Here is a 27841-nt window from a genome sequence, read left to right on the forward strand (position 1 = left end):
GTAGAGGAGTTCCTCAAGGATTTCTCCAGATTTGTGGCAAAGCATCATGCTTCTAATAATTCATTTTAGAATATTTTCAGAAATCAACATCAGAATCATTAGCTTATAATTTGTAAAATATTGATGTTCTAGGATAGGTGACAAACTCCCTAAGGAAAACTATGTCATTTCCCTACTTCTCATATTAGGTAGCTTATTAGTCATTTTTGTTTTATCCATCCTCGTCCAAATATTGTTCTCCTTGACAGAGAAAATAGAAACAAACAAAAAGTTGAGTAATTCTGCCTTTTTTTTTCGTGGACAATCATCATTATCTCATTTATACTGAGCAGTGCCCTAATCCCTATGTTCATTCTCTTTTCACAAAAACAACCCCCCAAGTTTAATCCAACTTCTCTGAAAAAAGAAACAACCCAACAACAAAATAACTAACCTGAAGACTTTTTGTTATACTTTGCTGACCAGGATTGACTCATTCTGGGTATAAGCATTCATGACACTATTCTCATAGGACTGTGTCACAGTCTGGTGAATATATATATATATATATATATATATATATATATATATATATATATATATATATATATATATATATATATATATATATATATATATATATATATATATATATACATATATATATATATATGTGTGTGTGTGTGTGTGTGTGTGTATTAGTTATTATTATTTATATTTATCCTCCATCATCTGCCATTGCTTCCATCATCTATATATGTCTACTTCTAAGTGAGTCCCCCAGGCAGTCACATTTGTCTCTTGAGACAAATATCGCTCTTCTACTTCAGGGGAATTCTTTTTGAATGTTCAGGATTTCATTCTTGAGAGCTTATCATCTCTCACAGAATAACATGCCTTGTGGCACTTAGTCCATGGAGTCATAATAGTAATAACTCACATTTATAACTGCTTAAAAGTTTACAAATACCTTTGCAAATATTCTTCCTAGGACATTATTTCAAATACAGTGGAGAGTCCAAATGGAAGATGCTTCTGTTTGTGATGGCATTGTGCTTAATATAGGGACAACTAGGTAGTGCAGTAGATAGAGCACTGGACCTGAAGTCAGGAAGACTTGACTTCCTGAATTCAAATCTGGTCTCAGACACAAGCCATCTGACCCTGGGCAAGTACTCAACCCTGCTTTCCTCATTTTCCTCATATATATAATGAACTGAAGAAGGAAATGGTAAACCAGTCAAGCATTTTGACAAGAAAACTCTAAATAGGGGTCCCAAAGAGTTGGATACAACTGAAATGACTGAACAATCATCTCTATCTTGCTATATCAAGCTTTAGAATGGTAGAGGGAGTTCTTAGTGAGATCCCTAATCTCTCAAAGGATTTAGAAAAAATAAATGGATGAGGAATGCCTATCCAAGATATTCTATAGTTGAATGGGCAGTCAGTTAAATTTAAGCATGTAATTTAGACAGACACTTCAAATGGACAAATGGCTGAAGAGAGGAGACTGTATTGCATTGAATAAATTTTAGAGTATTTTCGAAATTTCCAAGTCACTTTTTAAATCAATGTTTTCATAATGAGATTTGGCTGCAAATCAGGAAATTACAATCCCCAAAAAATCAAAATTATGGGTGATCTAAAGGGCAATGGAGAAAGAAACATTGTAGATGTAGTGTTTTACCAATGATTACTTGAATTGTGTAACTGAAAAGGAAGATGTTCATGAATTGTCTGAAACATAAAAATTAGAAAACCCAATTCAAGTTTTGCATTGCTATATAAAGAATACTTTGCAAACTCTATAAAAAGGTCTTTTATGCATTGGATATACTCTATAGAAGATTTATATAGACATAGATTGTACAGGATAAGAAGACATAGGCAAGTTTGAGTTGGTACTGTTGAAAGAACAAACATTGGAGAATATACAATCAAAGGAAACATAAGCATTTTTTTTCAAAACCAGTATTGAAGAGTTATGTTTATATATTGATTTTATTTACATGCTTATTTTTATTATTTAAGTATCTAACATTCATGTTTCTTAGTCAATTTATCCAATGTCTTACTTATTTGTATATTTTTTCTACTTTTCAGTTACACATTCCAATTACTCTTGGTTTATGGATGTTATATATTGTCACAAGATCTCTGCTGTTTCCTGTAGGCTATTTCTTCATCTTCTTTTTTCCATAATGGAGCTGGTTCTCTCTAATTCTACTTCCTTTAAGATTCTCAGACAGGAGATATGAGCAACACTTAAGTTCTTCAGAGCTTGATACACCTGTTCTACAGAATCAGTTCTCATCCCTACAAGTTTTTAAGTATTCCTAAAGTAATTTGAGTTTCCTAATGAATAGAATATGTTCTGGCAAAAACACAAGATAGCTTTCTTTTCTTCCAAAAAAATCATCATTCAGATATCTTTTAAAGGTTCACAGCATTTTTTTTTGGTCTCAGTTGTCTCATGGTGCAGTGTGGGAATGGCTTTTTGAAAAAAAATGTATCAGCCTCTAACTTTACAATTAATTGATAAACACTGACTCATTTCAAGAATGGTTTATGGTTCTGTAAAACATTTCATTATATGGACAAGTCAAATTCTTTGATTTCTTTTCAAGAATGTCAAAAGATTTTCCCTGCAGGAAACTTCATTTTCAATGGTCAATCTACACAAAGCATAAAGGACATAAAATTAGACTCCCTGCTGTCTCCATTTCCACTGAATTGGCACTTTGGCAGTATTTTCTGCATTGGAGATGCACAATTTTTTTTAATGGGCTGGCATATAAGACATGCAAGTTATATTTTCAAGATTCATGTCAAAATGCTCTGCCTTAATCATGAGATTTCTTAGAAGGTGAATGAAAGCATCATGGAAAGAGACTTTATTACTATATACTGTATAAGATTTTTTAATCATCTCATCTCTAGTTAGAGATTTAATATGTGCTGCTGTATCTAGGTTAGGAAATACAATTATACTAGCTGTTCAACTGAAGGTTACTACAATTCTGAAGCGCGCTAGTGAGGAAAGAAAAAGGTAGAAATGGGACAAGCCTTGGTGACCATAAAAGTGAATCTGTCAACTTTAGGGTTCACAATGATATAGAATGCAATAGAAATTCACCATGAGTTTAGTTTGAGATAATTTGCTTCTGAGAGAAGCCATACATTATTATGTATAAGCCATTACTTTTTGTCATAAAATATTAAAATAAAGCACAACGGCTTATATTTGAGTGCATAAATGATTTTTTTAAATAGAGGATTATCCAAGATTCAGTTTCTTAAAATGTGGTTTGTGATCCCATATGAGGACCCACATCTGAACATGGGGGTTGTGAAATTATGATTTATCATTAGTGTTTGATTTGTATATCTATTTTATATACTTATATACTCTGTGTAACATAAAAATTTATCAGGCAAAAAAGGGTCATGAAAAGGGGAGACAAACTATTTGGAATCTTCTCACATTATAAACTGACGGTATATCCAATTATAAACCAGAACTTGTACTTTGAAATCATCGACCATGTTACAATTATTTCTCCTTGATTTGTTCATTCTTTGCACCATTGCCAAATGCTATTCAACAATCTTTCTTGGAAAGTGCCTTCCTGGCTAATCCCCAACTTGCCACATAAGTAGCAAGCAGGTGTTTCATACAGCAAACTGGATAACCATCCCAACTTCTTAGACCCAACTGTTAAAAATGAAGTCATTCCCCAAGGCATAAAAATATAATTTGACAAAAAACCTCAATGATCAAAAATAATTTTCAAATTCCATTTACCTTTTCTCCTTTAAAAATACTTGCTCCATTCTCTCCCAGGTTTCCCTAAATGGAAATAATAATTTAAAAAAGTTCCTTAATTTTTATGCAGTCATCCTTATTTTTAAAATGTCAAGAATTTTAATATTTATATTTAGTAAAATATTTGCATACTTCTATGATTCCAAATTTTATTTAACATAATTCTGGAGATGAAACGATGTATTTTTAGGGGCCACAGAAATATACAAACTCTAAAACTAATTCCAACTATCAACCATTGGAGCTTTATTTGAGTTTTCCCAATAGGTTTTCATTGCCACACGTGTTGCTGTAAACAAAAGAAGTTTAACAGCATAATTATTATAATAATCAATGTATTTCAAATATCTTATTTTCTTAGTTTTCTTAAAATGTAATTTTTCATATATCTAAAAATATTGTTATATCATGAAGCACCTATCTACTTTCATTAGTCTGAAGTAATGAAATAGCTATGTGAAACACTATGAGTCTATGGAACACACACATTGTATATATGTATATACATACTGATTAGAGTGCTGGATTCAAGTCTTTTCAGTGACCACGGGTGAGTTTCTTAACTTTTAACTGACACAGAAAACACTGACTATAGGCCACAGTGTTTCTAAGAATATAGGTTTGTAATCTATAATCAGAGAATTGATGATCCTTACAGGTGGTGGGAACTTCTATAGTAAGAATTTTCCTTGTCAGTGAAGTCCCAGATCCAAATTAGCAACATGAAAATTATTATTATGCATATTACATATGCATAACACACATTTGTTAATTGATATGGGAAAGCTTCCTTTGGGGATTACACTAAGTTATTTGACATCATAAAACAAATAAAAGCTAAGGCCACTGCTTCTGGCAGTTGTAGTTTTAAGGCCCTGAATTTTACCTTAATCCATTCCCTGGTTTGGGAGTCTGGTAAGCATTTGAAGAGATAGCTTTCTGAAAGAATGACATTCCACTTTCTCAAGGGTTTATGGTTTTAACTTTTATTTCTGTGATGAAATACACCACAGGTCATTAAAATAGAAAGATAGAAGTCTTCCTATTATATTTATATCCTAAATTATCTGAGCCTAAAAGAAGGGATGATCTTGATGACTCTGAAGAAGTCCCTGCCCAATATGTTGCCATGGCATCTCATGTATCAGTCAGAAAGGCTCTGGAAACATTCTAGTTTGGATAAAGACCCTCTGTACTTTGACAGTTTGTAGATACCAAAATGAAGTCATGGTTTGAAATTTGAAGGGAGAAATGGATATTTTGTTGGCAAATTGGTTTTTTAGATGAACAATCTGGAGAATTGAACACTAGAAACTGGTTGCTGGGAGGCATACAATCTCAAGCTCCAACAGCTGAGACTGAATCTCTGCAAATTGTACTGAATATGATGATAAAAGATAACACGACTTTGCATTTTCAATGTGGATCTTTAGAATATAAGATCAAATATAAAATTTGTGAGTATTTGGCCTCCCCTGATAAAAGTCCTTTTTTTCTCAGCTAGAATGTCATGAAGGTCTCTGGATCTGACATTTTTAGAGGCTGACAGAGCTTATCAAATTTTTATGAAAATTCCCAGAGCTAAGGCCAAGGAGAATGGCCGCTGGGTTGCAAGTAGATTCTCCTTAAGGGAAGGAATAGGTTTACTAGTTTTGCTTCTTTAGAAACAGTCTTGCAAAGCAGTCATAGCTATTCTGGAGGGCTTTTTAGTTTTCAAGTAGAAAATCTTTATCTTCTATGTTTTTCATCCCCTGCTTTCTCAATTTTCCCCTTCTCCATTTTTTTTAACAGACCTCTTTGTCTCTGTGTCTCTCTTAATCTCTGTCTCTCTGTTTCTCTTTTTCTGTGTCTCTCTGTCTCTGTCTCTTTCTTTCTCTCTCTCCCTTCCTTCTTCCTCTCTCTCTCTCTCCCTCTTTCCCTCTTTATCTCTTTCTCTTCTCTCCCTTTTCTTCTTCACTCCCTCCTTCCTTCCCTCCTTTCCCCCTCTCTCTTGCATACACCGCCTCTTCACACATCTCACCCAAACCATCCTTTTAGACTCTCTTGTCTGTAAAAATTTTCTTCTTTTTAAAAAACACTCTTGCTTCCTCCTATTTTAACTTCTTTCTATATCTTCCATTGTCTTCTGTCAGTATATCTCTTCTTTTTAGCTCAGTTCTGAAGAACTTTTCATTGCTCCTATTTTTCAGCCCCATATAGATTTTATGCACTCTGGGCACAGTCAGCCAATGTTTTCCTATGAATAGGCAGGCAGTCTCATCCCTAGGTTCAATAAGCATTGTGAACACTGAACAGAAGGATCTTTTCCTTCTCCCTCAAGGTCTCTCATCTTGGTACTGAGGGGGCAAACCTGGGGCGGAAAACTTTGTCCTCTTTGTGCAAGGTCAGAATATAAAAGAGAGAAATTGAGAATTTTTCCAAGAAGACAAAGGAATTGAGGCAATTTCTAACAAATGGAGGCTACAGTCACCCGTTTGCTCCTGAAAATGTTACTCTGAGGACTGGCATCAGTTGAGTTTGCTGGCAGAGTGGAATGGAGTCCATTCTACTGGCTGCTGCTATAACCTTTGATGTATCACCAAAGAACTATTATTATTTTTAAAAAATCAGCCTAACCTGCATTATTCCGCATGAAGAAAACCTCAAGTTTTGACCTGAACTTTCTGTAAAGCTGCTAATAGGCAAATTACACCTTAGCCCTGGTTACTGATCCTCAGGGATCCTTATAAGCCCACCACCAGCTGCTTTGACAGAAGTTCTGCTATCAGAGTCTGCTGAAAAGCAGAATGACTACCCAACTGCTCATGTTGCTATTATGACACAAATTAGTGACAATTTGTATCCTTCAAGGGTCAATTTATAGCCCTCTGCATGTGTTCCTGATTCCAGTGCTTCTATCCCAACCTCCATCCCAAATTCTCTGAATTTTTCTTTACATACGTCTCTTGGTTTCTTTGTCCCCTTTTCCCCTACCTTTCTCCCCCAGTTAACCCTTGTTTTTCCTAGCCATGTCCATCCAGCACTCTACCCTTATCTTTTTTCCCCTACTTTTTTCTCTAATACCATGTCAGCAAAGCACAACAATCAAAAAACAAATGGGAGAATCTACTGACTGAAACCAAGCCCCCCACTCTCATTTGCACATGTGCGATTTCCTACTTTTTAAGGTTAAGGATGATAAAGAGTCAGAAACCAGAACTGTCATGAAATAGGGGCACTAATAAACACCTAACAAGCTTCTTTGCCTCATCTCACCCCATTCTAATTTAGTCTCCATTTAACCACCAAGGTGATCTTTATAAATTGCAGACCTGACCATGACATTTCTCTCACACCTACTTCATGTAATGAGCATCAGTGACTTCCTTTTACAACTTCCAGATTAAAAATAAACACTTTTCTTTAGCATTTTAAACTCTTTATAGCCTGGTCCCTCCCTATCTTTCCAGCTTCTTTACATGTTATTTCTTTCCATATATTCTACAACCCAGATCAGTGGTTTGGTTTTCCTTGCTTATAATGTTTCTCTCCTTTCTGTGTCATTATGCTATGGACACATGCCCATGAATCTCCTATGCTTGGAATGCTCTATCATGAACTCACCAAACAGCCTCTTAGTTTCTATGGCTTCCTTTAAGAATTAGCTCAAAGCTCACCTTCTTCAGGGGGCTATTTTCTAGTCTCTTCTGCTATAAGTATCTTCTCCTTCTGAGATTATCTTCCATATATTCTGAATATATCTTGTATATACCTAGCTATTTACATACTATCTTCCCCATTACAATGTAAACTTCTTGAAGGCAGAGATGATTTTTGCCAATCTTTGTATCCTTAGTACTTAACATAGTGCCAAGCACATAGTAAATGCTTAAAAATATTTTTGTTGTTTGAATATAATAAACACTTAATAATATTTGCTGCTTGACTAATTCTATACACTGTGAGTTGCACATCCTAATTTATTGGTCTTGCTATAGTGGAGGTGAGACTTGAAATACTACTATGTCCAAAGGATTGATAAGCATCAGATAGAAGGAAATATATGTGTTGTGGGTATAACTAGTGAAGGGCTCTGAAAAAGAACAGAATTAAAGATGCCAACAAGGAATTGTGCTCACAGTTAAGGATAACAGGTAAAGGCTAGAATGCTCCATTTGATATCCTTATGATGTCAGGAAAAAGGAAAGAAGGTCTCTAAAACGCTGGAGATATTTCAATAGCAAACTTTTGGCAGTTTATGAACCAGAGTTGGATAGGATCTATGGGTATAGAAGGATTTAGACAAGTTCTTCATAAATTTCTTTGCTCCTTTATTCTCAGTTTTCATTGTTGATGTGTAAACTAAAATTATTTTCATTGTGGTCTTTTTGCATAAAGTACTATCTTGGATGATGACTAAATAACCCATGAACTGAAAGTTATTGTGACAATGGGGCACATGATAAAACTCATTCTATCTGTTCCTTTCTTTGCCTCTCCAAAGTATCTTACACACACACACACACACACACACACACACACACACACACACACACACCCACACATATATATGTGTAACATTCTTCTTCTTTCATCCATAGTAAGAATATGAAAAATAGTACCACTGAGATAACATAAACCAAGAACTCTTAAAGAGTGGGATATTGCCATCATCTTTAGTAAAATCATAAAATGGTGACTTCACTACTTAAATATTTATCATCCTTTCCAAAAGCTTTCCAGAGTCTTCCTCTCTAATGAACTCCCTAATGAGTTGGTATAGTGAATTTATCTTTGATGACTCAGTTTTTTCTTAAGTACATATGAGGAGGGGAGAGATTTATATTTGTAAATGAATTCACAATGAAGCTGATTCATTTTAAAAGAGTATGTGACATCAGAGCTTCTAGTCAAGTTGGAGTCCAAGAATTTGAGCTTGGCAGCCCTAAAATATTATTAGAACAGCATTGTTGCCCATCAATGTTTTCATTAAAAGTGGACTTATTACTGTAGGAGCTGAATTGTATTAATTTTTATATTCTTACTGTGAATGAAACATACACTAAAAATTCTAAAATTAAAAAATGAAAAAGACATGTATTAAGCACTTAATACTTGCTAGGTTCTGTATTAAACACTTAAAATCATCTTATTTGCTCTTCAGAATAATCTTTTAAAATAGATGCTATTATTCCCACTTACAGATGAGGAGATTAAGGCAGATAAAGATTAAGTGATTTGTACAAGTTTACACAGCTGCTAAGTATCTGAAGTGATATTTGAACTCAGGTCTTAATTCTAGTGCCAATGCTATAACCACTGATCTATCTAGCAGAACTTTGTATGAAACCAAATCATTTACACTTTTTTCCCTCTTAGGCCACCCTTGGTCATAAATTCAAATAACAATTCCTGGAAAACTGATAATCCATGTATTTTATATATATATATATATATATATATATATATACATGCATATGTATATATATATCATATATATATATATAAAGTATATATATATATATCATATATCGTATATATATATATGTCAATTCTTTATCAGTCAGGTAACTAACATGTTTTTTCTGAAATCATTAACCCTGGGGAGTAGTTATTATTATTATTGCCATCATTTTACAGTTGAGGAAACTGAGGCAGATATCAGTTAAGGGACTTGCCTAGGATCACACAATTAATAACTGTCTACAAAAGGGAATCTTATGGTAATTTCCCCTTACAACTTTAGCCATGTGCTCTGACCTGTTAAGCAACTTCTTTTCAAGGGATACCATTAATAATTTTATTATGTTAGGTGCCTTCTAAAATGAAAAGAATAGGATGATGATAGAATCAACCTTTTGAAGTAAATTACCAGTTTACTACTATTATACATTTTGAAGGAAAGTTACCTTTAGTGTTATTGGGAGCTGGTGGATAGGATGGTAATTATTTTTCTTACTATTTATTAATCATTTGCTTGTAATAAAACTTGGAATGGTGAAATTAAACTGTGAAGAACTGTTTTAAAATCATGGATCATTTAGGATAGATTAGATCCATTCCTACTGCTGTGTTTTTGGCTTATATTAGTTTATATTATGAAATAATGAAGGAGATAATGTTTACTGAACTTAAAAAAACCTCATCTAACATTTTTGTTTCAAATATTTGCTTTGAAATTGTTTAACTTTAGAAAAAATATTTAATACTTTAAAATAAAAATGAATTATGTTCTCTTAAAAATAAGTGTCTAAGGAAGCATTTGAACTCAGGTCTTCCTTTCTCTAAGTCCAGTGCTCTATCTAGTGAGTAACCAATTTTTCAACTTATATAATCTCTGATTTCAAGACCTATACTCATATATGTGTGTGTGTATGTAAAGTGTTATATAATACATTGACATATTATATATTAATATAACACATGTTGCAATAATATGTTATATATACATGTCCATATAGATATGTTTCAAATTGCAGAAAAAATGAGAATAAATTTGTCTTGAACCACCCACTTAAAAACTATAATTAATAGTAATTTTGAATAAATTATTTTTTTTAAATTGAAAATACTTTGCTTATATTTGGGTGCTAAGGACTCACCAGTTAAGATATGCAAAGACTATACTAAAAGTTAGGACAAAGATATTTTCAGACTCACTATACATATATATATATATATATATATATATATGTATAGTGAGTCTGAAAATATCTTTGAAAATACACACACACACACACACATACACACACACACACATCCTCCAATATCCTCCAAGAGCATCTTGGCTTGCTTGTTTTCCAGGAGGACCTTGTATTAAAAATGAATCTATCATAAACCCATAAACTCTTATCAAAAGAAATAGTTGTGTAGTTCTATCATGAGGAATCCTTGAAATGTTAAATATTTCAACAACTTTTAAAATAAATACTGTTTTACAATAAATCCTCTTTTATATAGCATGATTATGGAAAGAAGCATACTGGTTATTCTGGTAGATAATCAATTTTTAAAGAATTAGAATTTGAAGCCATAGCTGAGAGGGCTTTGAATGGGTATCCTAAGGGAGGGATTACTTTTCTTCTTCATTCACTTTCTCAGTTAATCAACAACCAGTTATTAAGCAAAATTTATTAAGTGCCAGGAATTATGCAAAGTACTGGGAATACAAAGGAAGCAGTGAAACAATTTTTGTCCTCAAAGAGCTTACATCCTATTGGGTATAAATAGGCTGTTTTGGAAGGCATGGCCTGGTTTTTAAACGGAGAATTTTATCTCTTGGGCTTTATATCCTCTTCAGTGAAATAAGGTATAATAGCTTTAAGCTAATAGCTTAAAACTGCATGCAGTAAGCCTTTTGGGACTCCCAGTATATGGGCAATAAAATACTGATGTTTTAGCAACTTAGAATTGGCACTGCCTTACTACAGAGTAACCAAGTTCCTTAAGGTCAGGTACTGCTTTATTTTTGTCTTTGTGCCAGAACCTGGCACAGGACTGATCACAAGCTTAATAAATGTTTTTTTCCTCCTTTTCTCTTCCTAAGTGGTACCATATTAATATTTGTTATTGACTTTTAGAATTGTCAGTAATTTTTACTAGAAAAAAATTGGTATATTTGTGATAAAGTTATAGGCAGAACCATTTCTATCATTCTTATAAAGTCACTTACAATCATTTCTGTAGCCTCAGTATAGAATTATCAGTGGATTTCTGAGAGCAAAATATCTTAGTAGTTTATCTTAGTATCAAAATATCCCAGTAGCTTAATAGTTCTGCTTGTGGTGTTAAGTACATACAAGAAGAAATCCATCTGAACATATCCACAGAAATTATTAGTGAAATGCACATATTTCCTACATGGGTCAGGGCAAGCAGGAGACTTTTATGAGATAAATTTCTTCACTTTTGGGTCTTGGGAGATATTTCTAGATTGAGGTCTTATGAACTGAAAATAGTTAATGAAGGAGAGAATCATAGACATTTAAACCTTAGAATCCATAGAGTCCAACCACTCATTTGACAGATGAAATCTGAAGTCCAGTGACCAAAGTTATAGGGGCAGGAAATTGCAGAATCAGAATTCAAACCTAGGTTCTTGATCTCCAAGTCCAGACGTTCTCCATTGATTCTCAACATACTTTAAAATATTTTACTATTATATAATTACACATACACACATGTATTATATATAGACTTTGAAGGGATTTATTTTTCTTGAAAATGCACATTTGTCACAAGAAATTTTTTCCTTTCTCTCTCTCTCTCTCTCTCTCTCTCTCTCTCTCTCTCTCTCTCTCTCTCTCTTCCATTGAGACTAATTTGCCCAAGGTCATAGAACTAGAAAGTGTTAACTGTATGAGGCTGCATTTGAACTCCTGACTCCAAGGGCCAGTGTTCTATCCACTGTGCCATCTAACTGCTCCTCTGATATGGTTTTTATATACATTTTTTCAGATGGTGTCTGCATTATTAGTTTTACTTCACTGTTTTAATTTTTTACAAGAGATCTCTCGCAAAGTGTATTGTTCAGTTGCTTTAGTCATATATGACTCTTATGATCTCATTTGGGGTTTTCTTGGTTTGATCCTGAAGTAGTTTCCTATACCCTTCTCACCTCATTTTACAGATAAAGAAATTGAGACAGACAGGGTTAAATGCCTTGCCCAGAGTCATACAGTTAAAAGTATATACATTTAATAAATATAATTAAAACCAGGATTTGAACTCACATCTTCCTGACTCTGGGACTAGCACTCCATCTGCTATACCACCTAGCTGTTCTAAAGTCCCACAAGGTGAGAGTAAACTGTAAATGTTTGTTATGTGAAAATAAAACACATTCAGAAAGATGTAGTCACATGCTACTGAGAAATAAATAAAGATGATTTAAAAACAAAAGACTACTGGATTTCATAAGGAGCCAATGGAAAAGGAAATAATGAAAGTACATGACAGAATGAAAGTACTTGAATGATTGACTGCATTAAGTGGCAAAAGGAGAACACTAGAGGAATGAGATGTTATACAGGTCTTGCTTTGGACATTGCCATACTTCCTACAGCATGTACAATGACACCAGAGAACAAGCACATCTTCAAATACTGCATTCCAAATTTTCCAACTGCTTCCCTATTACTTTCCCTAAAAGAATGTAAGCTCTTTGAGAGTAGGAATGATTTTACTTTTGTAAAATTTTACAGTGTCTGGAATACAGCAGATTTTTAATAAATGTTTATTGACTATTTTATTGAAACTTCAAGGTTTCTTAACTCTACAAATTTACTATTTTAATTATTCTGATAGAGCATGCTATGTGAATTGCACCAATCCCATCATAACAAAATATAAATCCTAATCAGAAAAATTTCATTTACATTAGATGTAAGTTATAAGCCCTGATTATCTCTTCTTCCAACTTTCATTGCTATCCTAATCAATCCTATTCATTCCTAAATCCCAATCTAACTGGATCACCTTTTTCTCAGAGCATTCCATAGCTAGCCCTGGAATGCTAGAACAATTCTCAAATAATAATCCTCCTCATTGGGTAACCTTTACCATCTGACTTTTCTAGGGCTTGCTACAATAATGTTTGGGCATCTCTGAAAATAAGTTAGAAGACATGATTTCATTCAAGACAAATTTATGAAATGCAACCTCAGGTGAGACTTCAATTGCTGTTTAAATATTCTTTTGCTCTATTTTTATTGACTTTTTTTGTATTTTTGCCCACAAAAATGTTTCAAATGTTTTCCTTTTTTTCTCAAGACCCTGGTCTCAAAACCTACATTTATATTGGACAATTTATCCTCATAAACTATTGGGAGGGCTGAGGTCATGTTTATTTTATCACAAGGTTATTTTAAAATAGTTCAATGACTTAAAAAGCTCTAATGCTAAAGAGAAGTGGGTAGTTTTGCAATTATTTAGTGAATATGGGACTAGATGGTCTATTTAGAATAATTTAGAACCAAAGTAACACATTTCACTCCTTATCAAACATTGATCCAGATGGATTGTACTGAATTCACAGCATAATGTCTTGCACTTCCTTTCAGGAAATACAGTCAAATCTCTTTGCAAATAGCTTGCCCTATAATTTAGCCATGATTATATTTGAATTTTGCATTTTTGTAATGCATAGATTTCTAATGCTCATGCTGGAAAAATGTAGCCAGAAAATGCACCCCAAAGCTTGCCAACATTTATATTGCCATAAGTTTTATTCTTCCAATTGAATTATTTCCTGATTAAATGATGATAATTCATATTGTAAACATGGCAAATTCCATAAAATATCTTTGCTCCTCAATGAAACTAATCCCTTGACCTTTGTGCTTGTTGCCATTTCCTCTCATCTCCTTCAGGAACTTGCTTTACAACCATTTCTTTACCCTACATATCTTCAATTACTCTCTCTCTCTCTCTCCATTGTTGCCTCATGTTTTAAGTAAGTAATAAAGCTTTGTTATGATCTTTTTTTTTTTTAGCCCATTTAACTATTGTTCTCCTCATTGCTTAACTTTCCTGAACAATTAATTTCAAGATGTCATCACTTCCATAATACTTTTCCCTCAACTTTTTGCTATCATATTCCTTCTTTATTGAGACTAAACTTGCCATAATCTTCAAATGACCTCCTAATCCTCAAATGCTTTGGCCTTTTTTGACATCCTTTTTTCTTTCTGATATTTCTGTATTATTTGATACTCTTGATATCCCTCCTCTCTTGGATATTCTCTCCTCTTTTGAGTTCAGAGAACCTAAGCAGTTCTGACTTCCTCTTAATCCTGAAAATATTCTTATTCAGTGTCCTTTATTGGATTTTCATCTTTTCCTGACCCCTTAAAGGAAGTGTTCTACAAGAATATGTTCTTTGCATTTTTCTCTAAATATACTTCTACAGATTTAATTACTACATCTATTTTAAATAACCAAAATTTCATTTTCTTCTCTGAGCTCCAGACTCTCATTTTCTATTGCCTACAGAAATATTTTCCTAGATGTCCACTAGCATTTCTAACTCACAATGCCCAAGTTAACTTAATATATGTTCTTCTAAACTCTTTCCTCCTTCTAATTCTTTTATTTCCACAAAACTAACATTTACCCAGACTAGTATATTTGAAACTTCAGGATTATTATTAATTTTCCTCTTTGTCTAATCTCTCATATCCATTCATTTAACAAATTATGATATTGCAAAATCTTTCATATCTGTGTTCTCCTCTCTATTCTCCTTACATTCCTATCCACCTGGATTAATGCAAATCCTGCTAACACATCATTCAACCTTCACTCACACCCTCCTCCAATCCATTCTTCATATTCCTGCTAAGACAGTTTACTTTTTTGCAAGTATCATACTTTTGTTGATATTTTATAGGAAACATTTTCACAGAACAAAAAAAAAAAAGACAGTGTTAGTGTGAAGAAAAAGGTAAAATAGAAATGAATATTCCTTCCCTTATCTACTCCTTTAGCACTATCTACAACCACCTCTAAGTGCAGCCACTAAGTCCAACTGACTCATATATATGTATGTATATATAATTGTAACAATTTACGAAAGTAAAACACAGAGGAGATTGTGATATGCCTATAATGACAGAACTAGCAAGTATCTACAGCAAAATTCAAGCTTAGCTCATCTTGATTCCAACTCCAGCAATCTATCCACTAAAGTATTTAGCTGGCAAACCTTGATTGACAGGAAAAGAAGTTGAAATTTATTTTTCAAAAAATAGAAAGCCATTGAAGATTTTTGAAAATAATAATATTTATATACATATAGAAAAATACCATTCACTGACTTCTTTCCCTGAGACTTCCTAATGATTTGTAGGTGAGAGCAACTTGCGTTGCTTTTCTTTCCATTTCTTCTTAAACCAGTTGACCCCATGAATGAGTATATCTTTATTCAAAGAGGACAGGACAGTGTCCAGATTGGCAATGTTTGTTGGAAGCTGTACTGCCTAGAACATCATCTTCAGCCTGTTGGGCAAATACCAAGTGACAACACTACTGTGGGTGGCAATGACTCAAAACTTCAGTGAAGATGTTTCTGCTAATCATGTTCCCTATGCTGTGTGTGTAGATGTGGAATCAACTGTTACTTAATAGAATATGAAATTCTATGATAAGAGGGGAAGAAGAGATTGAGTGATGACGGTTGAGAAATTTTGAGGGATAAAAATCAAGTTTTGAGAAATTTACACTGGATAAAATGAAGGTCAGGTCATTTACTGAAGATGCAGATTTGGTAGGAAACTTGAGAAGAGAAGAAAAAAAATCTGAAAGAATTGTCATGTAGAATGAAATTTTTTCACTAGACAGATAATTTCATAAGTACAAAAAGTTCTCAGCAAAGATAAGTATTTTCTCTGCAGTTTATAGTCTTAGAGAAATGCCTGGGGGCACTAGGAGGTTAAGTGACTTGAGATAAGGAAAAGATATATAAGAGAAAGATTACTGAGGAGCTCTGACAGCTTACCTAAGATTATATACTATATATTTTTGGTGGATGAAATCAGCTTAGTTTCATTATTTTTTCCATCAATGTTCAGCATCCAGAGAGCAGAAGCAGAGAGATTAGATTGTACAAATTACTGAAGGAGGAGGATTGACAGTTTGAGATGATAGAAGTCAATGCATAAGGTTTTCTAGGATGGTGGTTTATGAATGAGTAAAATGGTAAACTAGGAAATGAAGACTGAGTAAATGAAGAAATGAAGTAAAGTGACTTGCTGATGGCCATACAACTAATAAATATGGGATTGGAATACAAATCTTTTGAATTCCAAATTTGGCCTTCATACTATCTACTGTGTCATCTGAAAGAGCACAAAGTGCATTAAGACGAATGGAAGATAGAAGTTCTGAATAAGAGAGGAGTAAAAATAAAGGGGAGAATTCAAAGAAAAGGAAATTAAACTAAGAGAAAAGGAAAAATAACAAAGAAAAAAAAGAGAATAGCAAAAACTGCAAATGAAATAAAGATCCAGAAAGGTTCAAAATTAAAGATAAAAGAAAAAATGAATAGAGCAAAGTAGGAAAGAAAAAAAAGCAGAAGATTCAAAGATATATTAAAACATGAAAAGGGAGAAGAAAAAATATTTCATGGAAAAGGAAAAAAAAGAATTGAGTGAGCAAGTGTATAACACCATGAGAAGGAAACTAGAGATCTATTTATTAAATGTGGAAAAACTTATAATCAGAATGCAGCAATATATGAACACCATAAAAGCCATACTAAAGAAAAATCCTATAGATGGATTAATATGGTGGAATGTGGGGAATATACTCATTCTCTTCCTTTCTTGGAGAAAAGCAAGATGTGGTTTGTGAGGAAGAAGGGAAGATATTGAGAAGAGAATAAGGAATTGGGAATATCAAAAAAGGAAAAGGGAAGAGAAAGGAACATATATTTATTAAGGACCTACTAGATGCCAAGCTCTGGGTTAAGCACTTTGCAAATATCTCATCTAATATAGCTACTATATGTCTGAAGCAATTGTAAAATGGTAAGATTGTTTAATTAAGACTGGAAAAATCCTATGACAGAATAAGATTGGAGTGTCATGCTGGCAGTATGGTAGAGACATCTGCTCAGCTGATAGAAATTATTTTACAGAAATATAAAGAATTTGAATCTTTAGGCTATTCATTACAAGGGAAATGAATGTATAGGGCTTATGACATAAAAAATTCAAGCCTCAATGTATTCAGCTATTAGAGGGAAAAAAAATTCTACACAATTCATTCATTCCCCAAAGGAAATGGTAAGAAGATGGAATTATAGAGGTAATTATATCATATTTAGATGTTCTTTAGAATATAAGGAAATGGAAAGAGAAGTAAAGATAATTAAATCGCAACATTATGCACAAATTACCAAAAAACCCCTTAAGTTTTAGGAGACTACAAACATTTAAGGAATAATTTGGTAGCGATGATACTAACTAGCTTGTTAGAAGTGATACCTTTGGTATCTGTTCCACTTCTGTATGTTAATATTTGTAAAATATGTTAGTTATGAACTTATGTGACAGAAGATCTCTGCAATGTTATCCTTTGATATTGTGCAATCAAAAGTAGAGGACATAAAGATGTAGTGATGGATGCATAGGAGCAGTTTGGTATAACTCCTGAGAAAATAATAGCTCTCACGAGTAATGGAACTCCAGCTATGATTGGAAAGACAAATGATGCTATTACCTCACTGAAATAAAAACAGAACTAATGTCAGCAAAGTATTCTTATGGCATTGTACATCTTTCATGCTATTTTTCTGCTAGGTGGCTTTGTATAAAGAATGCTGGGTCAGTGCTGTGAGACAACAATTGAGAAAATCCTACTCTTTGGGGATAGCTTGCAAAGTTCTTGATTATAAGCATGATGTTTGAAAGCTCTAATGTTCTCAAAAAGCATCCCCAGAATCCACCTCCCCAATCACATGACTGGATTCTTTCATGGACATTGTGCTAGGGCATTGAAAACTAGAACAAGATTGTCTATTGCATACTTTGATGGAGCTGTGATTGATATGGGTTGCCTTCTTTCCCGGCAGATCATAATATAGCCACACCTATCCATAAGACACAATTCTCATCCCAGTCTTCTCTTTAATATGCTACAGCCATGAAGCACAAGTCAGAAAACTAGTCGGTAATAAAGATGTGTATGAAGGTGATTATCATTGGTTAGTACAACCTATACTTTGGTCTGAGTCAAGAACTAGTATCCTTTTGTGTGAATGTTCTTCTCCCTGGTTCTTCTTTTAGGAAGGACTGGACGAGGAACTTTATTTACTCGAATTCTTTCCTTTTTTGCATTTTATAACTATCTGACAAGAGAAAACTCTAGGAAAAAATTGCTGTAAGCAAAAAATTGGGCAATGAGTAATATTGGTGCATAAGGCTCAAAATGTCAAGGCCATGGGTATGGTTTACATAGGCTTGTTACAGATGAAAAACACAGAAAAACTGTGTTCTATAGGATGCTGACTGCAACCATAATCCTCCTCAGAAACCTTGAAACTGATCACTGGGAGGGAGGGAGGGGGAAAGTATGACAATCTCATTTCAACCCTTCAAAATATTATAAAAACAAGTAAAAATGTATTTTGTTAAAAGAATTGAACATATAAATTGCCAGATGCTAAAAGCTGTATTTTATTTTATTTTTTTACAAAAAATAATTCTTGCAATAGATACTTTCAAACACTTCTCACAGAATGACAAACTATCCCAAATGCAAATTAATGGTTTCAAATGGGCCTATTCTGAGCTTTAGGCTTTGTAACTTAATCTGATGACTAAAGTTTAGGATTACATTCTCTTTCTCACTCAAACCCTGAGACAGACTGGATACTGTTCACATTCCAAGCTTAATGCAAAAGAGATTTACAGCTAGCAGCCGTCCATTACTGGTAGTACTGTAGGTAATAACTTTACACAAGTCTTCCCAAAGGACTCCAGTCTTGACTGAAGGAATCTTGCAGAGATTGAAAGGCAACTTCAGTATAAAATCCTCAGGCAGTCCCTCTAAGATCTCTTTAGTGGGAGTGGTAATTATTCACTTGATTCCTTTGGAATTGTCAGAAAGAAGCATCCCTGGCCTTTGCAAGATGAGTCACTACAGCTAGATAAAGAATATCCAGCTGAGGGGTAGCTCTCTGTTTATGTGTCAGATATACAGTATAAACCCAAAAGACCTGCCACTGACACATGGCCTTTATCCACTTCCCCAAGGGATCATCTCTCAGACTAAGCAGCACTGTTTCTATTTTGTACCATGGTACAAAGCCCGTCTGGAGGAGATCCAATATGTCACTTGCTTCTAATTCCAGCCAGAGATGTCAGACTCATATGCCATCAATCACTTTTCAGGAAGGAGAAGTTACAAGACTGGTGGCAACTGCAAGCTATGAGTGGATATTTCAGGGACCTAGAGAGGTCATTTTCTCTAATGGGAGAAGCATTTACAGCCCTGATTGAGAAGTGATTCAGGTGATTTCTAGTCAGAATGGAGAAGGAGGCTAAACTTCAGAGAGCATATCATCCTTAGATAGTAACTTTGAGGGCATTGTTTTTTCAAAATAGGATCATGGATTTAGAGTTTGAAGGGATCTTGTAGCCATGTACATCCCCTTCATTTTATAGATAAAGGAAATAAAGCTCAGGGAGTCATTACTTATCTAAGATCATTCTAAGGGTAGTAGCAGACTGGAATTTGAACCCTGACTCCAAACCCTGTCCACTTCCCACCTTGACCTAATATCTCTATTTGCCCACAATTTCCCCACAATTTGCAAAATACTTAGCACAGTGTCTGACACTAGGAAAGTAATTAATAAATGCTTGTTCCCTTGCCCCCTTCACCCTTGATAGCTTATAAAAATGATGAGATGTCAATGTTTTCTTTTTGGTCAGTCATAGGTGCTACTTACAAATATTTTTCTAGCTCTTCTTCATTCTACATAAAAAGACTTGATTAGTCTGCGTCCAACTTTCCCTGCTACTTCTGTCAGTCAATTTTTGCATCAATGGGATTAATATAATAAAGGGTAGAGGAAAAGGAAAGAAAGAAGAATAAACATTTATTAAGCACTTACTATATAAAAACTATAATCCTTATTCTATGGCTGTTTCTTGTTCACTATTCCATGATGCCTTCCTTCACTCTGTTTCCTAAGTATTATCAAACCAAATGGATCCTACACCTTTCCTTATTACCACAGCCCCATCCAGAGGTTCACAGTAACCTTTGCATATTAAATGCAACATTCCCTTCTGAATCTGGAAAGCCCCTATTTACTTGCATAGCAATCTTTGAAATATTTGACTCTCATGGAGGAAATTATCATTTCAATTGTCCAAAATACGTTTCTAAATAACTAAGTATGTTGTCATGACAACAGGTGGAAAAGTTTCCAGAGAGAGGAAATTGGTTAAACTTATAGTTAGCAAATTTATGTGACAGCTTCAGGAGAACCAGGTGCTAGGAAATAGCTTTCCCAGGCTTTTTTGGAATAATGATACTTCATATTTGTTTGCATTGTACTTTAGAGTTTAAGGAGTGCTTTTGCATATATTTTCCCATTTGATTCATAAAAAAGAATTAAATCATAGCACATTGGCCCTGGAGAGGACCTTAGAGACTGTCTAGTTCAATTTCTTACTTGAGAGATGAAGATTAGATAGTTTGTGGAAAAGATACAAGACAGATCTGCTGACTTTCAGTCGAGTGGATTATGGTCAGCTAATTTCCCCCATTTTATTCAAACTAATTTTCAAATAAGAAATGAAGTTTCAAAAAACATTTTCTTGGGCAAGTGACTGTGAGTCAGACTTGGTTACAGACCATTAACTTATCAAAAACTCCATTAATAGAATGTGACTCTCTTCTGAACTGCTTATCCCTGAAAACACAAGCAGAGTAATGAGTCCTACTATGGGATCCTTCTCAGTGAGATGCAGAGATGAAAAGGCAATTTGATCTTTGGCCATGACTAAAATTTCTGACACTGATAGAGATTGTAGTTGTGGTGGTAGTGGAGGTAGGAGCAGAGGTGTGTATGTGGGGTGTACCCATGCTCACATGGACATCAAGGAAAGCTATTAATCATTAATAGCTGGAGGAGTCTGTGCTCCTTTCAGATAATCAAAAAGCAACCCCAGTCTTAGAGAATTCAGGTACCCAGATATGTGGAGTTGAGAACCAGCAATAGGTGGGACCAACTTGCCAAGCACTTACTGTTTGCCAGGCATTGTGTTAGATACTGAAGATAAAAAGACAGAAATGGAAATTTCCTTGCTCTCAAACAGTTTTATCCTAGGGGACAACATACATTTATATAAGTAGATCAGGGTGTGATGGTAAATATCCACAACTGTTCTTCAGGGGAAAAATAAATACCAGACAAACTTTTTAGTTTTATGTGCATTCTTAACATTTTCTCCATCACTTTCTTCTAGAAGATCAGCAAAAACAAAACAAAACAAAACAAAACTAGCCTTGATTTGTAGCAGTTTGTACATTTCCAATATGAGTCAGCTATATGACACAATGGATGGAGACTGGGGCTGAAGGGAGGAATGCCTGAGTCCAAATAGAGCCTTAGATACTTACTAGTGTGATCTGGGCAAGTTTCTTCATTGGTAAAATAGGGTTATTGCCCCTTACTTACTTACTGAGATTGTTTTGCAGATCAAATGAGATCATCATGCTACCTAAATGTTAGCTGGATCAGCTAGGTTGCACAGTAGATGGAGCACTGGACAAGAAATAAGAAAGATTCATTATGCTGAGTTCAAATCTGACTTTAGAAATTTAGTAGCTATGTGATTCTATGCAAGTCATTTAAACCTGTTTGCCTCAGTTCCTAAGCTGCAGAATGAATGAGAGAGAGGAAATGGTAAACTACTCCAGTATTTTTGCCAAGAAAACCCCAGATAGGGTCACAAAGAGTGAAAAACAATTGAAATGACTGAACAACAAAATGTTAGCTATCATTATTGTGATTATTATTTTAAATGTTCACACATGGCTAGCTCTAGCACCCTGAGGAGAAAGAGAATGTAAATAAAATAAATACAAAGTAGTTTGGTGAGAGAAAGCATTATCAGCTAGGGAAATCTGTAAAGCTTTCTTCTATAAAGTCCTGCTTGAGCTGAATTTTGAAGTAAGAGTTTCTAAGAGTAAAAGGGAAGGAGAAAAAGGAGTGTGGGCATCAAGAATAGCTAGGGCAAGGGTAAATATAAGAGAATACCCTTTGTGAGGAAAAGCAAGAAGTTAATTTAGCTAGATTGTAGAAAAGGAAATAAAAATATGAAGCCAGAACAGTAGACTGAAGCTGGGTTATCAAAAGTTTTAAATGTTAAACAGATGAATTTATGTTTATACTAAAGTTACTGGAATTTACTTAATAGGAAATGATGCAGGCAGATATGTCCCTAAGAAAAATCACATCTATCTAATGGTAAAGGGATAGGGCTTAGTCCTATTGGCTTTATTGTTGATATGCTTATGATCTTTGTGACATTTATTGCTATGATCTGCTCCAAGTGACCCACAGAGCTAGAAGGGGGAGGACATGAACCTACCAATCCACTGGGCACAGGCTGCTATTTATATGGCATCAATTCTTAACAATGCTGAGACATTGCTTCTTCCATTCAGTCTGGTGAGAGAGGCAAAGTTAGTATCACTAATCAGAGATTCAGATGTGAAGAGAGTCAGAAAAATGTGAATGATTGTCCAAGATCAAATAAATGGTCAACCTAGTAACAGTAAAGACATCTTAGAATCTAGTATGGCTCTTCTGAGTTTTGCGTTCTGAGTACCGAACTCTTCCTCATTTTCTTCTTGCATAGGAAGTTCATTACTGAACACGTGTATTAACATAGAGAAAAAAACATCAAGGGAGGTTTCTTTATTGCTTTAGTATCTTAAGTCTGCACTACAGACTTATTTCCAGAAACCATTCCCTGGAGGACTTGAGTCACTTAATTTTGCAACTCCTGCTCTAGGGTATCCTGAGAAGTAAGAGCTTATATTTGGTTAAAACCCAGACACCATATCAAGTTGTAATATTATGCCATTCCCATCCCACCTCTTGTTCTGGAAATCCCAAAGAAATCCCTTGATTCTGAAAAGGTCTTGGTAACTACCAACTATCAACTATTCTGTAACTCCACTAATCATTCCTGAAATTTCCCCTACATAATACTCTTCTCTGGATAACAATTCCATTTTTGTTTTGTCTTCCACTATTAGAATAGAAGGTATGCTGGGTTGTATACTGTAAAGAATCAGAATATTTAAGTTCAATTCTAACCTCAAACACTTACTAACTGTGTGACCACAGGCAAGTCACTTAACCCTATTTTCCTCAGTTTTTTCATCTGTGAAATAAGTTTGAGAAGGAAATGACAAACCATTCTACTATCTTCGCAAAGAGAATTTCAGTTGGGGTCACAAAGCATCTGGCAGAACTGAAAAATGACTGAACAACAACAAAAAATAGAATATAAATTCTTTGAGAACAGAGATTATCTTTTTTATTTATATTCCCAGCAGTGTCTGTCACATTATAAAAAAAAATTAATTTACTGATCTCAAAAACATTTAATTCCTTTCTATTATCTCTGTTGCCAACCTAGGTCAGGCTTTCATTCACTCTTTTGTGAACTACTACAATAGCTTCCTACCCTGTCCTTCTGCCTCTAGCTTCTTTTTCCTCCCATCCATTCTATACCGACATCATATGACTCAATTGTCAACAAAAGCACAAAAAAACCTTCAGTGGTTTCCCTTTGTTTTCTGAATAAAGCCTAACACGTTCAATTTGACATTGAGAGTACTCCATGACCCTGTAGTACATTACTGGGTCTGAATACCAAGGAAATCATACAGGAAAGAATAGGGCCCACATGTGCAAAAATGTTTTTTGTCTCTTTTCGTGGTAACAAAGAATTGGAAATTGAGTATATGGCCATCAATTGGGGAATCCTGAACAAATTGGGGTATATAAAGATAATGGAATATTATTGTTCTATAAGAAATGATGAACAAGTTGATTTTAGAAAGGCCTGGAAAGATTTACATGAACTGATGTTGAGCAAAACAAGGAGAAACAGGAATGCATTGTACACAATAACAGCAAGAAAGTATGATGATCAACTATGAAAGACTTGGTTCTTCTCAGTGGTTTAGTGATCCAAAGCAATCTCATAGAATTTGGACAAAAATACTATCTGCATCCAGAAAAAGAAATAAGGAGACTGAATATAAATCAACATATGCTATGTTTACTTTTTTCTGTTTTTTTTTTTTTTATCTTTCCCATGATTTTTCCCTTTTGCTCTGATTTTTCTCTCCCAACATGATTCATAAAACAATGTGTATTAAATATAAATAAACAAGTAAACAAACAAATAATTAAAAGAAAAAAGGAAATACTCCATGATCTGATCACAAACTACCTTTATGAACTATCATACTTCTCTCATTAATATCCTCTCTGCTCTAGTCAAATGAGACAAAATGCTAATGGGATGCTGATCTATAGTGATAAATAATGGTTTCCAAGACTGAGGAGATGATTCCTCTGTATTTCCTGGTTAGATCATGTCAAGACAATTGTGTCCAGTTTTGTGTGGATGGTAACCAGAACTGTTCAAAGGTCTTGATTTCATAAAGAATTGAAGAAAGTGGGGATATTTAACTGTAGGAGAAAAGATCTGAAGGGAAGATGATAGCTGTTTTCAAATACCTGAAAGGTTGATATATAAAATTGGGACAAAAAGTGTTCTATTTGGCCCCAGAGGACAGAACCAGAAGTAATAATCAATTGCAAAACAGGCAAATTTAGGCTCAATATAAAGAAAAACATCTAATATTTAGAGCTGCATTTAAGTGGGACAAATTGCTTCAGGAATCATCAAATAAAGCTAACAAGCATTTGTTAAATACTTGCTATGTATTAGTCAGGGAAGTTAGCTGGTATAGTAGATAGAGTGCAGAGTCTCATTTCCTTGAGTTCAAATCCACTGTCACTAGCTGTATAACCCTAGATAAATCATTGAAATGTTTCTCTCTGTTTCCTCATCTGCAAAATGAACTGGAAAAAAAAAAGGCAAACCAATCCAGTATCCCTGCAAAGAAAACCCAGATGGGGTCATGAAGCGTCAGTCACTAGTGAACCACAACAATATGTGACCCAGAAGCTTGGTGACCATTTGTCACCTATGTTGGTGAAGGGATTATTCTTAGAATGTGGCCACTGAGACCCTTCCAAATCTGATATTCTGTTATGCCATGATTTACAATCAGCGTCTTCATTTATCATGTATTAACTCCCTTGTAATCTAACTCCAGATCCCATAACTGTGCTACATGTGCTCTCTTCAAGGTTACCTACGATCTCTTAACTTCCTATATTAGGATGTTTGATAAACATCTGTCTAATTTAATTGAAATGAGTATGGTGACATGTAAGGTGTTTGGCACTATACTCAGCATTTAGCATAGTGCTAATGTAAGAAATTTTTATTTCCTTATTTGTGGAATCTAAGATTCCACAATTAGAGAGTCAATCATCTTTTGGAAAAGCATATATCTGCTACTAAAAGGCAAATAAATGTGAGAAGCGCATCTTAAAGCTCATCACAACCTAATTTATGCTCTGATTAAGTAAGTGAATGACTTTTTTAAGAGAGTAACTTAGAAGGGAGAGAATGAAGGAATTTAATTATCTGGAGGGAAAAGGAGAGGAAATCACCAATGAGAAGGAATGGGGTGGGGTGGGGGGAAGGAGCAGGATATCAAAGAGAAAGCTGGAAGCACAGGTGAGAAGACTTTCCTATTTAGGCAGGTAAGTGGTACAGTGTGGTAACCTAGAATTAGGAAGACCTGAGTTATGCTGTACCTGATGGGGGTTGAGGTCCCGGTAAGATTCCTTTCTAATTGCCCAACCCATGGCTGACCTTGATTCACAAATCATGGTCAAAGGCACCCTTTGAATATCTGGCCCAGCCCCACTATCAGCTCAGCTTCCCCAGCCCTCACCTGATCTGAGCTAACTGAAAAGCCCGTGGAGAACTTGGAACCGCCCACAATCTTTTGGGCATAAAAGAGGTGAGCCGAAGCCCTCTTTGCAGGAGCCCTCCCAGCCAACACATGGTATCCTTCCAGCCATGTAAGGGTTCCTGCCCGCCCAGTGGCCACCTCTGGCCCTGGCGTTTTCTAACTGAGCTTTACTTCCAAATTCCTACAATAAACCTTTTATTTATCAATCTAGGTTTTCAGGCCCGTAAATTCATTTACAGGGGACACTGCGCCTCATGGGATTATCTTACTATCTATGCGCTAAGAATGGGGTTCCCCTTTTCCTTTCCCTCATTACACCCTCAGATGCTTCCTAGCTATGTGACCCAGGGAAGGCAATTAATCTCAGTTTCCCTAACAGTAGAATGGGAATGATAATAGCATCTATCTCCCAGGATTGTTGGAAGGGTCAAATGAGATAATATTTATGAAGGGCTTTGCATGATCTTATTGTTAATACTTTACTATTCTTCCTGTTTTCTTTTTTCTTTTGCCACAAGTAAAGGTTTAAGGAAAGAGATTGCTTCTTTTAGTGGCAGCAGAGGTAATTTAGACATCTTTGCTAGGATGACATAAGAAACTCCTAATTATTCCTATTATTGTGAGCTAGAGGGTGGGTCTGGATTCAAGAAGATCTGAGTTCAAGTCCAGTCTCAGATTTTCCTAGCTGTATGACTCTGGGAAAGCCATTTTCCTCCATGGGACTCAGTTTTCTTTACTACAAATAAGATAATATAATATTTATGAATTATATAAATATAATAAAAATATGTAGATATAATATATAATATGTGTAAATACACAATATACATAAATATACAAACATAAAGATGTACAAATAAATATAAATATCTTATATAAGTAAATATAATATTTATAAAGGCCTTTTATAAATGCCTGGTACATTATATATTAATATACATTATGTTATTATGTATATAATATTATATATTAATATACATCATATATTAATAAATGCTTGCTTCTTTCCTTCCTACTACATAGAAAAAAAGTATGATCTGAGAACAAAAGTAAATCAAAGCAACAAAAATTCATGATTTTCTTACCAAGTACAGTAAAATGTGTCAGGAAGGTACCTCCAGCCTAGAAATTTTTAGTGTGAGATCTGTAAATTTGCTTTTAAAAATACATATTTTTAATAACTGTATTTAGATGTAATTGGCTTGTATTTTATTTTATGTATTTTTCAAAGAGGTCCATAGGTATTAACAGTTTGCCAAAGGGAACCAGGACACAAAGAACATTAAGAGTTCCTTTTTTAGGCTAAGGAAGTAGACTATGAAACAGAGACATGATAATTAAAATAATTAGCATTAAGGTGAAATATTAATATTAAAATAATTAGCAAAATAATTTTAATCAAAGTTTAATTCAATAACTCAACAGAAATGAAAGCATATTCCCATGCTTTGTTTAAGT

The 27841-nt window shown here is 34.3% G+C and overlaps 1 protein-coding gene across 2 annotated transcripts in view; it reads right to left on the reverse strand.

The window, feature by feature from the left end:
• The window catches only part of COL19A1 (collagen type XIX alpha 1 chain), a 389708-nt gene that overhangs the window by 106695 nt on the left and 255172 nt on the right, over positions 1–27841 (reverse strand). For both annotated transcript variants that reach the window (XM_074310576.1, XM_074310575.1), the window contains one exon: positions 3788–3832. In XM_074310576.1, the coding sequence (XP_074166677.1) occupies positions 3788–3832 (45 nt within the window). The remainder of the gene's footprint in view (positions 1–3787; positions 3833–27841) is intronic.

This window comes from Sminthopsis crassicaudata, chromosome 4 (genome assembly GCF_048593235.1).
Source record: "Sminthopsis crassicaudata isolate SCR6 chromosome 4, ASM4859323v1, whole genome shotgun sequence".
NCBI classification, from domain to species: domain Eukaryota; kingdom Metazoa; phylum Chordata; class Mammalia; order Dasyuromorphia; family Dasyuridae; genus Sminthopsis; species Sminthopsis crassicaudata.